This window comes from Anarrhichthys ocellatus, unplaced genomic scaffold (genome assembly GCF_004355925.1).
Source record: "Anarrhichthys ocellatus isolate YVR2014 unplaced genomic scaffold, GSC_Weel_1.0 scaffold4, whole genome shotgun sequence".
NCBI classification, from domain to species: Eukaryota; Metazoa; Chordata; class Actinopteri; order Perciformes; family Anarhichadidae; genus Anarrhichthys; species Anarrhichthys ocellatus.
In genome coordinates this window covers 7,729,287-7,742,341 of record NW_022280034.1, presented here as the reverse complement: position 1 = coordinate 7,742,341, position 13,055 = coordinate 7,729,287, and the positions used below count along the sequence as shown (strand labels likewise).

The 13,055-nt window shown below is 42.5% G+C and overlaps 3 protein-coding genes across 7 annotated transcripts in view; all 3 read right to left on the bottom strand.

Annotated features, from left to right (window-relative positions):
- The window catches only part of LOC116381237 (7-methylguanosine phosphate-specific 5'-nucleotidase-like), a 3,715-nt gene extending 1,158 nt beyond the window's left edge, over nucleotides 1-2,557 (bottom strand). Inside the window, exons 1-7 of one of the 2 annotated variants that reach the window (XM_031843214.1) lie at nucleotides 2,393-2,557; nucleotides 2,016-2,090; nucleotides 1,831-1,929; nucleotides 1,644-1,713; nucleotides 1,406-1,452; nucleotides 916-1,001; nucleotides 599-688 (exon numbers count right to left, since the gene is read on the bottom strand). In XM_031843214.1, the coding sequence (XP_031699074.1) occupies nucleotides 599-688; nucleotides 916-1,001; nucleotides 1,406-1,452; nucleotides 1,644-1,713; nucleotides 1,831-1,929; nucleotides 2,016-2,090; nucleotides 2,393-2,395 (470 nt within the window). In that variant the 5' untranslated portion in view covers nucleotides 2,396-2,557. Of the gene's footprint in view, nucleotides 1-598; nucleotides 689-915; nucleotides 1,002-1,405; nucleotides 1,453-1,643; nucleotides 1,714-1,830; nucleotides 1,930-2,015; nucleotides 2,097-2,392 lie in introns of those variants that run through there. The other variant, XM_031843212.1, reaches the window with a different exon arrangement.
- A 723-nt stretch (nucleotides 2,558-3,280) lies between these two features.
- On the bottom strand, nucleotides 3,281-7,489 carry klhl11 (kelch-like family member 11). Of its 2 annotated transcripts, none has more exons than XM_031843209.1 (2): nucleotides 6,492-7,489; nucleotides 3,281-5,817 (listed from the first exon to the last, which is right to left on the bottom strand). In XM_031843209.1, exons 1-2 carry the CDS (start codon nucleotides 7,013-7,015, stop codon nucleotides 4,230-4,232), a joined length of 2,112 nt encoding a protein of 703 aa, XP_031699069.1. In that variant the 5' UTR covers nucleotides 7,016-7,489; the 3' UTR covers nucleotides 3,281-4,229. The 2 variants fall into 2 exon arrangements, with proteins under 2 accessions (XP_031699069.1, XP_031699070.1); XM_031843210.1 differs by lacking the exon at nucleotides 6,492-7,489 and adding an exon at nucleotides 6,070-6,478 and having other exon boundaries at nucleotides 3,283-5,817.
- A 91-nt stretch (nucleotides 7,490-7,580) lies between these two features.
- The window catches only part of aclyb (ATP citrate lyase b), a 16,885-nt gene continuing 11,410 nt past the window's right edge, over nucleotides 7,581-13,055 (bottom strand). For all 3 annotated transcript variants that reach the window (XM_031843208.1, XM_031843206.1, XM_031843207.1), the window contains 15 exons: nucleotides 12,835-12,976; nucleotides 12,331-12,499; nucleotides 12,115-12,219; nucleotides 11,753-11,949; nucleotides 11,496-11,577; nucleotides 11,233-11,343; nucleotides 11,016-11,143; nucleotides 10,826-10,919; nucleotides 10,346-10,500; nucleotides 10,094-10,244; nucleotides 9,772-9,915; nucleotides 9,466-9,579; nucleotides 9,175-9,257; nucleotides 8,832-8,908; nucleotides 7,581-8,761 (listed from right to left, as the gene is read on the bottom strand). In XM_031843208.1, the coding sequence (XP_031699068.1) occupies nucleotides 8,667-8,761; nucleotides 8,832-8,908; nucleotides 9,175-9,257; nucleotides 9,466-9,579; nucleotides 9,772-9,915; nucleotides 10,094-10,244; nucleotides 10,346-10,500; nucleotides 10,826-10,919; nucleotides 11,016-11,143; nucleotides 11,233-11,343; nucleotides 11,496-11,577; nucleotides 11,753-11,949; nucleotides 12,115-12,219; nucleotides 12,331-12,499; nucleotides 12,835-12,976 (1,847 nt within the window). In that variant the 3' untranslated portion in view covers nucleotides 7,581-8,666. The remainder of the gene's footprint in view (nucleotides 8,762-8,831; nucleotides 8,909-9,174; nucleotides 9,258-9,465; nucleotides 9,580-9,771; nucleotides 9,916-10,093; nucleotides 10,245-10,345; nucleotides 10,501-10,825; nucleotides 10,920-11,015; nucleotides 11,144-11,232; nucleotides 11,344-11,495; nucleotides 11,578-11,752; nucleotides 11,950-12,114; nucleotides 12,220-12,330; nucleotides 12,500-12,834; nucleotides 12,977-13,055) is intronic.

Below are 13,055 nucleotides of genomic sequence, written 5' to 3'. Positions count from 1 at the left end.
CACACACACACACACACACACACACACACACACACACACACACACACCAATGACTGAAAAAACATTTAAATCACAGCATGTGGGATGTTTTAATTATACTAAGGGCTTTAGATTCTTCCACAAAATATTGTCAAATAGTAAAACAAGAAGTAATATAGGTGTAGGCTATGATCAACATGTTTTTGTCTTTGTTCGGTACAATGGAATGAATTTAAAATGTTCTATGGAGAGTCAGATAATGGTAGGAAAAGTATTCATACAAATCCTTTTGCTCCGACAGATATCTGGTGTCTGAAAGCGCTGTTTTCAGCTCTGTGGCGATGCATTTTCCAGCTCATCCAAGAGGCTTTTTAGACAGTTTATTTATCTTAAGAAATGTATACAACCCATAAAGGAACACTTAATCGTTCAGTTTATGAGAACATTTCAACAAAAATGTTTTCTTTCTTGTTACACCACTGTGTTGCATATGCCTGATGTTTATTTAATCACATTAAGCTTTCTCAAATGATAAATATTAGCTACATATTAGTTAAGACCAGTTGGTGCAACCCGCTCCAGGGTCTTGGTTAATATGCGATCTGAGCACGTTGCTTACCTGAGCATGGCGCTGGATTCCTTGACGGCCTGGGCCAACATGTCCTTCCTGATCCTCTGCTGAATCAGCAGCTCGTGGACTTCAGTCCACCTGCAGAGAGCAGCACAAGACAAATGTAACATCTCAATCAGGCTTGGGAATTGGAGCTTAAAAATGTTTGAAATGTTATGTCTAAGTTTAACTGTACCACACAACAATAATACAAGTTTTTTGTAGGTCAAATTACAATCTCATTTTATAGTATGTGCTAAAAGGCTTAAATCTAAATTTGATTAAAATAAACAGGTGTTGTTGAAGTCAGTATGTTTGTTTCTTACCACTCCACCATGAGGGGCCGCTTTTCTTCAGCAGTCCTGCTGGCATCGATCTCTATGGGATAGTAGGTGTTCAACAGCTCCCTTATCTGGCAGTGGACCCACAAACAATACTGAACATACTGTACATCTACAGACCAGCAGCAAGGGATGTATCGGCATTTACTCTCTGAGACAACAAGAACTGCAGACCAGCGAACATTAGTTTATCTTACAGTTCACTATGGAGAGAAAATTGTCTCAAAATGGCAATTAGAAAACATGTAAAACATTTCACAAACTGAATAAATATTAATATTTTATGTACAGGTTTTAAACTTTAACTCCACAGATCTCATAATGTTCACTTTTGAAAAGCTTCCTGTGTGTACACATTTCTAAAAATTATTTGGAGTCTCGTTTCCCTCCATAGTTCATTGGATCGGATTTAAATTAGGATTTGTAAATGTCACTGTGCATGTTACTGCACAAGAACAAACAGCAGTGAATTAACCTTTTTAGTGCAATCTTCATCAATCAACAACCGGTTATCAAGGATGTCTGGAAAAAGAAAGGAAAACATGTTTGTAGAAGTTTCAGAAAAGTAGAAGACAAAAAAGTAATGCAAACTGAATCAACTATTACAATCATTTGGATCTAATAATGCAACTACTCAAACTCCACATCATAAGAACACGATTTGGCCAAGATGCAGATAATGTTTTCAAAGAGTCAGTTATGTGTGTGCTTACTGTGCGTGGTGGGAACTCTCTTTCCGTTGTGGGCAAACCTGGTCAGTGTCATATCGAAGTCTGAGATCACCTGAGGAAATATGACCCTTTGAAATCAGAATAATAGTACTCTATCACTCAGAAAATACACAGTCATGATACAATCACACATGAAGTACGAGTGTGAGATGCTGCAGAGTTCTCTCACCTGCAGGCTGCCTGCACCTGCTCGCTGCATGGCGTGGATCGTCTCCTCCACTCTGCTGCGCTCCCTCATCAGCACTGAGCACTTGGCCAGCTCTGGGATCTGAACAGAGAACAGTTGAGTCTTACAATGCATAGACTTTCTGAAATGAAACTTCCATTGTCTTTTATTCAGGAGAGCTTCCTCACCTCTGTCTTGGTCAGCTGGTGCCAGATTGCCAGGACGGTCCGCACTGGTGTGTAGATCCAGGGAATATGGTATATCTGCATGGAAAACCGAGGAGCAAACTCATTTTTGCAATCCTTTACAGGTCTGTAATTTCCTACAATTTTCCCTAAACGCAACTGGTAATTTGTTACTCATTATTTAGGGAAAACAGAAATCCATTGAGTAAATTATTATTTTCTCCGATTTAAATGTGTATTTACGGTAAACACACCGTGTTTGATTTGCTATTCACTACTAGCCTACATTTAATTAAAAACACATTGTATTTTAACTCAAACAGCCCATTTTTACAATGATTAGCTAACACGTAACAGCTGGCCATTAAAACGTAACTTACCATTTTCAAACGGACAACTCACGTGTCCGTATTAACTGATGCTCGGAACAACTGTTAAACGTACATAATGTTAAATAAAATAAGGTAAACAGTTTACAGTCGACTGGAGGTTTGAATGATTTGTTTACGTCCCGTTTGTGTCGCACCCACAGCTTTCCCCCGATTGTACAAATAAAGGTTCCGACGCACTTTCGTTCCTACTTCACCGAGGGCATTCTCAGCATGGTACTCGCATCTTATTAATTGCCACCAAACAGTCGTTACTTCAAGCAATTAGCCTTTTTGCTACTTTTTAAAGTTGCTGCAGTGGCCTAAATTAAATTATAATTCATCAACACGTTGCAACACCTCCATCTGTGTGCTGAATCCTCAGATACACAGGGACAGCATTTTGATTAAAGCTATAACCGGTAATATGTTAGTGCCTCTTCGTACCAGCTTCCATAAAGTATTACCAATCATTTATATATTGTGATATATATTGCTCGTTAAAGAATATTTTTTTTAACATATTTTCATAAGGCAAATGTTATATCCATTCATCAATTAATACTGTTCAAAATATTATAGTGTGTCAGCAGAATATTGTTATGCTCACAAAGCCTAATTAGATAATATCTATAGAGAGCTTGGGTGGGGATTCCACAGGTATAAGCAATTTCAACAAATACACTGAGCTCAGCAACTGGTCCACACAACAGTTTTGAATCAGATGATTGTAGTGAAAAAGCAACACCGTACAATGTTTAAGTTAGTCAAGGTCCTCCAGTGCAGGGAATGCAGTTAATTCAACTGTAATGATAAGGGGCAGCTGGGATTGTATGGCACAGTTGGGAACATTGAGAGAACCATGCACAAACAAAAAGATATGATTAAAATGTTTAATACATTTCGTAGTGCAGTGAGACAAAGTTAAGACAAAGCTAATTCTGCTAAACAAACAAAAAATAACTGCACAAAGCCACCGTCTTTAAGCACCGGAGCCAGTACAGTGTCCTAACAACATCAAGTGGGACAATTTAAATCAAAATATAAAATGGAGCTCCTGTCTCCTAAAGTGACATCTCATCATGACAATGATGGTCCATCTTTCAAACGAAAAATAGACCAGCTGAAATAAATCATACATTTTTTAAAAACATCCACTGGAATGGCAAAAAAGTAGGAAACGACTAATCATTGAACACTGTTCCCCAATATGTGCTTTGCTCAATACTTAAGTCGTGCTACAAAACGTCTGATACATGATTGTCTGTTTTAAATAGGGCACACAAAAGATACACACTATAGACCATCAACATTTAGATACAGTGCAAAAAAGCATGATGGAAACTGGAGGTAGAAGAGAAATTAGATGCAAGCAGCGAGGAGTAAAAAGTTAAAGATCAGCTGGTTGTTACAGTAAGTTTACCATCTTCTATCTAAACTCCACTTAACTAAGGATTCTCTTCTGAAATACATCACAATAAACATGATTTACTTTGCTAAGTTTACATCTCAACACTGAACTTCACCATAAAAGGTCACTGGTATTAGGTGAAACTAACTTGCATCACAACATACAGTATGATGTTAACATAGATCACGAGTAAAAAGTTAAGTTGTTTGAAATCAACGATCTTTCCAGAAGTTACCACAGCAATCAGTTTGATTTACTAGCAGAAGCTAATGCCAAAATTATAATGTGAGACTGAGAATTTAGAAGCATGTCCGGCTAATTCTTAATTTTTTGAAACCAGCCCAAGGTAAGGCTGTGCAGGCATTTAATCTAAATAAAAGAAGCTGTGGTAACAACAAGGCATTTATCAGCAGATGAACTACTAACTAGAGGAAGCTCTCAACATTCGATTTGAGATTGCAGCTGTCTGCGCAGAGTGAGGGTGCGGCGATGGAGCTGCTGCATCTGTTGCATGCGGTCTCGCTGGCGAACCAGGTTCTGGGGCATGGGGTAGTGCTGGCAACCATAAAGACAATGGTACGGGATGCGAATGTGACAGGCCGCGGCTCGGCACCGCGGCTGAGGCAAGGGCGGCAGCAGCATCCAGCGCTTCTTCTCAGCGCAGTAACGGTAGGCCTCCTTGCGGTACTGCTTGTCCATGTTGTTGCAGTTCCTCCATCCGCCAATGATGAATATGTCGTCGCCCAGGTAGCAAACGGCAGCACCTTCCATGCTGAGGACCTCTGGAGGGAGGCTGTCGAGGATGTCGTCAGAGATGTCCCTGCTTATTTTCTGCTGAGCGGCCTCGGCCGTTACCTTATAGCTCTTCGTGCAGCAAGAAGCCGTGTGGTAGAAGTTGGTGGATGCGACAGCCATTTGAAAACTACAGTAATTATCGATCAGCGGTAAGGAGTCCACTTCCTTCCACTTGTGACTCTCTGTATCGTAGCAGGTGGTCACGGTGCTCAGTCCATCCTCATTGCCCATGTCTACGGGAGTCCTGGCCATCACAAATATGTAGCGGTCCTCCACGCTCACCGTTTTTACATCTCGCAGTATCTTCGGTGCTGGCTCCAGACTGTGCCACTCGTCCTGCTCGGGCTCGTAGACGGTCACATCCTTAAAGCCTGCACTGAAGTTGCCGTGTCCACCGATGCAGTACAGCAAGTCTTTGACACATGTGAGGCTAAAGGAGTGCTTGCGAATTTCTAAGCTGCTGACCTCCTCCCAGGTGTTGAGTTCGGGGTTGAAGCGCTCCACCATCTTGGCGAAGCTCGGCTCCATGGAGCCGGCCACATAAACGTGGCTGTCGGTGACGGCAATGGCATGTCCGTCGAGGTGGTTGTGAATGTGCGGCAGGTTTACCCAACGGTCCTCAGCAACAAAGTAGCCCACACACTCACTCAAATAGTCTCCGCCTTCGGATACACCACCCACTACCATGATTACATCCATGTTCTGGCCAAGACGAGGCTGCATTGCTGCATTGTAGGAGGCACAGGGCTCTAAATCAGCTGGCTGGTTGAGGTTCTCAAAGTGGACAGCGTGGACCTCGAGGGCGTCAGACAGCAGCTGCTGACATGCTGCATTGTTTGCCACTAGCGGCTCCTTTCTCACGACCCGTGTCAGGTAGGTGGGAGAAATCTGAGTTAGTCTTAAAAGTCTGAACAGCTCCTCGAAATGCTCCCCTCTCTCCTCTGCGTTGTGGTGCACCCATTTAACTATGGCCTCAAACAACTCCTGTTCAGAATCCACGGTGATTCCTGAGTCGGACAGCCAGTCCCGCACCAGGTGAAATGGTAGCGTGAAGAATTCCTCATTGTGGATTATTTTGTGGAAGTTACTTCGAATGGTCTTGGCGGCTCCCTGGGCCAGCAGGTCCAAGGTGTACATGTGGGCGAGGCTGTGTACCGCTACGCAGTTAGATAAGTTCAACTTCTCCATCAGAAACTCTCCGCAGAAGGTCTTCAGCTGCGTCAACAGGAACCTGTGTGAACACGACGTAGTCATCAGACGGTCAGTAATTTGACAAAATGAACAAAGCAGTAAAACTCTGAATACTGTACACTAAACATTAGTTATCCTGTGTCTTACTGTAGTGGATTACTTGCACTGAGACATATGGCCTTTGTGTTTCTTGCACTGCAACGCTGCAATAACCTTATTGCACGCATGCAACCGTTTTTACACGTGTTGCAAATATCTTGTTTCTTTTTCGGTGCTTGTTAAATTCACCTACCAAACAGCATTCTTTTGGGGCCGACATAAACAAGTGTCCCAGGAAGCTGTGACAGTGTGAAAGTGAGCCAGCATCCACACAATACCAGGACCTGAAAAGTGAAGCCGCTGTACGTAATTTGTTAACTGTATTATTAACACCTGTGGCTTTAAAAAGGTCCTGTTTGTAATGCTCAAAACAAATACTGTGGAATACAACATATAGTTATTCTGTCTGATTGGACATTTGCCCAGGTTGAAGATGAGCGTGTCCTTCTGTGGTTCTCTGATCTGATTAAGTTGTGTGGAGTTCAGGTGTGTGAACTCCAAACAGGTCACACCTGCTGGTGCAATCAGGACACCGATAAGGTGTGGCTCATCTACCTGGAAAAATAAAAGCCTGTTGAGGTTTAAGTTGTTATATTGTAATATTAAAATGTTTACCTGTCAGCAAGCTCCAACACTTCATGCACGCTGGCAGTGGTTACCCCGATTTGTCCCGTGTACATGAACTGTATGATACCCTCCACAGTTTCTGGCTCGGGTCCCGTCGCCGAGCTCCATTCTTTTAGCTCCACTCGCCCCGACACAGACTCTGAAAACTGTCCGCTCAGCAGCAGCGTGAAGTACTCCGACGCCGCGGATAACACGGAGCGGTGCGCGGACAAGGTTTGGACCCTCTCCCCGCCGGAGATGAAGACCAGCGTGACGTCGCAGAACAGCCCCGACTTCCTCTGCTCGTTCTGCCGCCGGGAGAGCTCCGAGCAGTGGGTTGAGCAGGTGAACTCCTCGGCCTCCTCGGGTTCCCCGTCACCTGTTAAACCGCTGCTCCGGTCCTCCGGCGCTTCTGCTGCCGCTGCCATGCTGCAGCGGGATCGAGTCCGGGGCAAATGAAGGCTCTCAACTATCTTTGGGAATAACTCATAGGCATATATGACACACGCAAACAAACATTCAAAACCGGACATGCATGCGCAGCAGCGTTCAGTCTTGTGTCGGAAAACCGGAGCGCTCACTTCCGTCTTTAAGAATTTTCCAAATGTACTCGATTTTTGCTGCCGAGTCAATGGGAGGCTCTCAGATTTAAGCCAATACCTACGTCCACACGAGCGACCTAAACCCCGGACGCATATACAAAAAAGTCCGACATGTTATCGGTTTTTTTATGTCATATACGTATGAACACGTCTTAATTTTAGGGAAATCCAACTTTGTTTAAAAGGATGCACCGCATTCGCGCATGCGTGTTGTGAATTTTCTATTTGCTGGCGCATCCTATGATGAGACACTAACGTCATAACTGATACCGGGCAAACAAACATCATTCAGTCCATGAATTAAATGTAATTTAGTGTCTGTCTTTAATTATTAATTCATTTGTGTTTAGCGTTTTATCGGCTGAACATTTCAAATTGTCATTCTCTACCTTTTTAGACATTTTCGTTTCAGTATGGTAGATATTAAAACATCACATCTATTCAAAGATCACTTCACCTATAACAGATTTAGACACACTTAAGACAATAGTAAAAGTAAAACAAGTCCTTTATTATACTACCATTTGCAGCATATTACAAAAAACAAAGCATTTTTTTCACAGTTAAATAAAAAGGTCAAACAGCAGGCCGTACAGTGGGTGGTTACAAAGCGTTTTTATGTTGGTGTGAAGTCTTTAGTTAAAGTTGGACAATTCTTTTACAGAGCTGTATTATGTGCAATCATTTCCATAAGTGAAATGGTTTTCATGGTCCCTCACCAAAAGATGCTTTCAAAGACACAAAGTGCTCATTAATGAAACATTTAGTTTTTCCCCTTTTGATAAATCTACATTTTACAAAAGTAGTTCAATTTATACTTTGTGAGAGACCTGAACCCCTCAAAATTGCATCTAATGTACAATAGCTGATCAATTTCAACCACTAGTGTGGTTGTTCTGGGAAAAGCACATGTTCGTTTAATCTGGGTTTTTTTAACAATTGGACCAATTCTGTATTTTCACACTTAAAACAGATGACAAATTCCTAAACATAACTTTGGTTCATCTTGTGATGACAACAATCTTCCTCAATAGGAGTGAATCTTGGAAAATAAATTTAAAACTGACATTTCGTTGTGTATAAACTAAGGTGCAAGACTCAGAAAGCATACTTAAGCACACTTGTTGTGGCCTAAAACAGGTAAATGCTGATACATTTGTTTTGAGTAGTATAAAAAAACAAAAACATTTTAATGTATTGTTGAGTTTGAGCAAATTTTGTAAGATTCCGTAATGCAGGAGTCCAGGTTGAAATGTGCTTTGAGTCCTGCCCATTTAAAGTATCAATTGATTTGTGCTTTTGCAACTGCTGTAGTTTGCATTGGTTTGGGTCTGTGGTCAAAACTGAGTAAGTTACAGCTCAGTGAGTTTAAATTATTTTTCAAAAACTAAAATCTACAAATATACTTCCCCTTTTTCTCAGTAAAAGCTTTTTCCATTTCCCAGAATCACCCTGCAAAGTTTCCCCAAGGCCACTGTTGTCGTACCCGGAGAGTAAATATACATTAAGTGAGATGTTTAATGCTTTCTGACTCATTTGGGCAGTCACATCTGGAAACGTGTTCTATTCTGTAATGTGGGGATTACATGGACATATGTTCAGGAAGCACATAGGAGATGTCATCCCAGGGGTGGCGGTACAAACCCTGTTTCAGCCTCTTCTGGTCCAGGTAATGTCCTAATGTAAGACAAACCCTAGTTAGATATATTGTTTTAATAATACTTTGAAACTGTGTGTCGGGACTCACCAATGAAGCCCATACTACGTCCAAGGACAAAGATCCCATTTAGTGCACCGATCTCCACGAACTCGTCAGCCTCGTCTCTGGAACCAGTTCAACATTCATGTGAGAAACAATACTGGACAGTGTGCTTTGCTATCAACACAGAAGACAGACGATGGACTTTTGGCATCAGCATTTTTTTAGTTTGATAAAGGGTTTAATAACAATATATATTTGTAAGCAGAAATATATTTATTAATGTGTTTATCAACACCTATAACTCCTCCTGCAGGAGCTGGTGTGTTGTTGTACAGACAATAAATGACAATATAGTAAAACTCGGCTGTAATAATCTAAAATATGTTACCGTGTGAAGCCACCGCACGTCCTCAGCAGGTCCACAAAGGCAACACCAATAAAACCGTCTACGTTGAGGATCAGGTTTGGTTTCTGAAAATAAGAAAGTAAATTTATCTAAATGTCAGAGGAATATATGTAGGCCAACTAATTTGACAAAATTAACATAAAATGAGGAAAGGTTCAAAAGTCCAAAGATGCCATCAAAGATCTTTTAAGTTTATTAGGTTTTTCTTTTTCAGGGAGAAATAACGATCATGTTCTACGTCACTCTTGCCCTGCTCATTCAGGTGACGAGTACCTTGGAGGTGGTGATCTTCTCTACGTCTAGGGCGTAGTCGAGTAGCTGGGTGGACGGGAAATACTGCTTAACAAAGTCCTTCAGAATCTGCACCCGCATGTCTGGGTTGTTGATCTGAAAAAAGAGACAAACTTTTGTTCATTGTAATTAAAGCTCTTAACTGTAAGGTATTCATTTATTTTTACTCTAATCTAATGAAGACTTATTCAGCGATATGAACTTAGAAACTGTCTGCTATAATCTAAAAATGCCATATCAGTTATGGATCTTAATTATGTAACTTGTAGTGTGAAAAGCTGAGCCTACTGATTTGACTCTGTGTCCGATGCCCATGATCAGCTTGCCGTCCTTCTTCATCTTATTGACAAACTCCATGGGCAGCATGCCGCTGTCGAATGCCTTACTGAACAGCTTTGCAGCCGCATCCAGAGCACCTCCAAAACGGTCCCCCTGGAATGTATGAATAAATCACGTTTCAGTAGAGAAACAATAGTTTCAGACACATGGTCAAAGTGGGCAGTATAAGACAAGACAGGTGGATGGGTTTGAAATTTAGTTTCATTTTTGTCTGGTTAGAGATGGTGGCACAGTGCATGTGCGCAAGTGTTTGCGTGTGAGCAGTACTAACGATGGTGAGCAGGCCGGAGGTGAGGCATGAGATCAGGTCCTTGCCAGCACGAGTACAGACGATGGTGTTGTGTGCACCAGAGACGGCAGGCCCGTGATCAGCAGTCACCATCAGGCACATCTCGATGAACTGGCAGGCATATCGTGGCAACCTAAACGGAAACACAGCACAGCTTATTCCACTGAAGATATATGTGTAATAAAGTTAATCAGCCAACACTACTTCTCGCTGTCGTCTAGTCTTCATACCGACCTGCGTTGGAACCAAAGCAAGCCCAGCACTCCTCCTAAACCCATCTCCTCCTTAAAGACCTCAGTGATGGGCATGCCGGCGTAGATGAGCTCCTGGCCTCGCTCGTCACAGATGCTCGTCATGAATGAGGCCGGCTTACGGATCAGACCCAACTCCTGGAGGAAATCAAGAAACAGGGGCCCCTTTACACATTTTGTCCACCAGAGGAAACTGACTGAAGAATATTTTTCAACTGATAAGTGTCCTGCTCAGTTAATACTAAGGTCACAATTCCGTAATAAATAAACTGACCTTATCATAAATGTTAGTTTGTATCATTTGTCTGTCCCCTAGTTTTATTTGTCAAATAAACCGATACATTTCCACGACAATCATGAGCTCTAAATTGTTACTATACACGATATGACGACCATTTAACTCTTCAGTGGCTAAGACAGATGCTGTTGAGGTTTACTGAGGCGTAATGATGAAGTTTCTTACCCTGGCCCAAGAGTAATCCATAGGCACTGTTGGGGGAGGCACCTCCTGGGCAGGAATGATGGTACCATTGGCCACCAGCTCATCATAAACAGTCCTGTTACATCATAAATTCACAATACAAGTTAAAAAAAAAAATCCTAAAAACAATTTAATGATAAACTGTGGTATGACAGTGTGATGCATTTCTCACTTGATGACATCCCCCAGCTCATCAAAGCTCTTTGGTACATAAGCGCCAGCGTCCCTCAGAGCCTGGTTCTTGGCTACTGCTGTTTCTGAAGCCTGGTTGGCACAGGCCCCTGCATGGCCAAACTGAACCTGAAGATAGCAGTGACAGGTTGAGCTTAAAAACTCTGAATTACATGTTCACCACGACAACAAAATCCAAAGCAACAAAGCCACCAAACCTCTGAAGTGAACATGGTGGCGCAGGTTCCAATACACCAGCACACCACAGGCTTGGTTATCCTGCCTTCTCCGATGCCTTGGCAGATCTTGTACTCCTCTGTGCCTCCAACCTGGGTTGTCAGAGTAAAAGAGATGTTAAAAATGGGACATTTGTTTGCCCAAAGATTAATTGTATTAAATACAAATGAAGTGAATTAAATAATAATCAACATCTGGTTGATGGTAATCTGAAAATGTAAAACATTTGTGGAGCTACTCCCACCTCTCCCAGCACTATTATCATCTCAACGCCTGGAGTGTCCTGGTAACGTAGGACGTGGTCCATGAAGGTGGAGCCTGGGTATCTGGATAAAGAGAAGAGAACACAAGAGCTTAAAAAGGTCTGTCAGACAACAATACATTTCTGTGGAGCAGGGATACATTATCTTAAAATCTAACAACTAATAGTTTTACAACAGGCTTCAACTGGACAACCGCCTCTCACTCCCTCAGCAAATATTTGCAAATAGGTTCTTGTACCTGTCTCCTCCGATGGCAACACCTTCATAGACGCCGTCTGTTGTGCGGGAGACTATGTTGTTCAGCTCGTTGGACATGCCCCCGGAGCGCGACACATAGGCCACGCTGCCAGGGCGATAAAGTTTGGAAGCCAGGATGTTGTCCAGCATGCCACCTGTGTTGCCGATCTTAAAACAGCCAGGCTTGATGCCACCAACCTGGGAGACAGAAAATAATGGGTATCAAATGAACTTGTGTGCGCCAGTTGAAATTGATCATTTGGCGCTCTCAAACAGCAAAATAACAGCTGCAATTACGGTCTACTGCAGTACTTTCAAAGAATGTCTTTTCATAGTCTCTGATGGCGAGATATGGCTTCATACCGTAGCGGGGCCGATGATAGTGACACCTTTCTCATCGGCCTTCTTGATTATCTTCCTCGTCTGAGCCTCAGGAATGCCCTCAGCTATGATGGCGATGGTGTGGATCTGAAAACACAATTAGATAAGAGAGCCGAGTTTCAAGTCCGTCTGAATCTCACAAGTTTATGCAGTGATGTGTGGGCTTGTATGTAAACCTATTTTACACTGTCTTTCTACCTGTGGGAACTGCATGGTCTCCATAGTGCTGTCGAAGGCCGAGCGCAGTGACGCAAAGCTAATCAGGACGTCCACCTCGGGGTGCTTCTTCATGGCATCGGCCATGTTCTTATAGACCGGCAGCAGGATCTCTTTGTGGCCCCAGTAAAACTTCTGCTTGTGATCCCCACTGTGCAACACAGAAATGTGGTGTAGAATAATATATATAATATATGTATTAAAAAACATTATATTTCAACTTCTCAAGAGCAGTCTGATTTACATCACCGATATAACATTTTTTGGGACCGCAATAGTGTCACTAACACAATCACAAAACGATACAGATAATATGTAGTTATCATCAAAATGAAGGTTGAGTTTGAAGATGGGTGTGGGTGCTGGAACACCACATGATATCTGCATTGAAACAGTATTTAGGACGATCAGTTGTAGCACTGTAAAGTTGATCAGTGGAATATCAAATCCTCATGTCAGACAAACTTTAGATCTTGGGGAACCTACGTGAAGGGGTAGACCATGGCTGCCACAGAGGGTTCGTCCCGGGAGCATACGTAGTCGAAGTCCAGCATGCCTTGCACGGCACGTGTCTGCATGCCCCAGACTATGGCCTTGGTCTGCTTTCTGAAGAGTGTAGTGGGTTTGGCTAAAAGAACAAGATGGTAGAAAGAGATAGAGAGTCAAGTTAGAGCTTGGAAAGACAAAGAACACCACGACGGGTGAGG

Bases quoted from the DNA above. Each gene is read 5' to 3' on its own strand.
- klhl11 (XM_031843209.1), bottom strand. From the start codon at position 7,015: ATGTCCGGTTTTGAATGTTTGTTTGCGTGTGTCATATATGCCTATGAG. The intron at 5,818-6,491 runs GTAAACATTTTA...GTGTTCACACAG, and splicing joins GTGTTGGAGCTTGCTGACAG to GTTCCTGTTGACGCAGCTGA.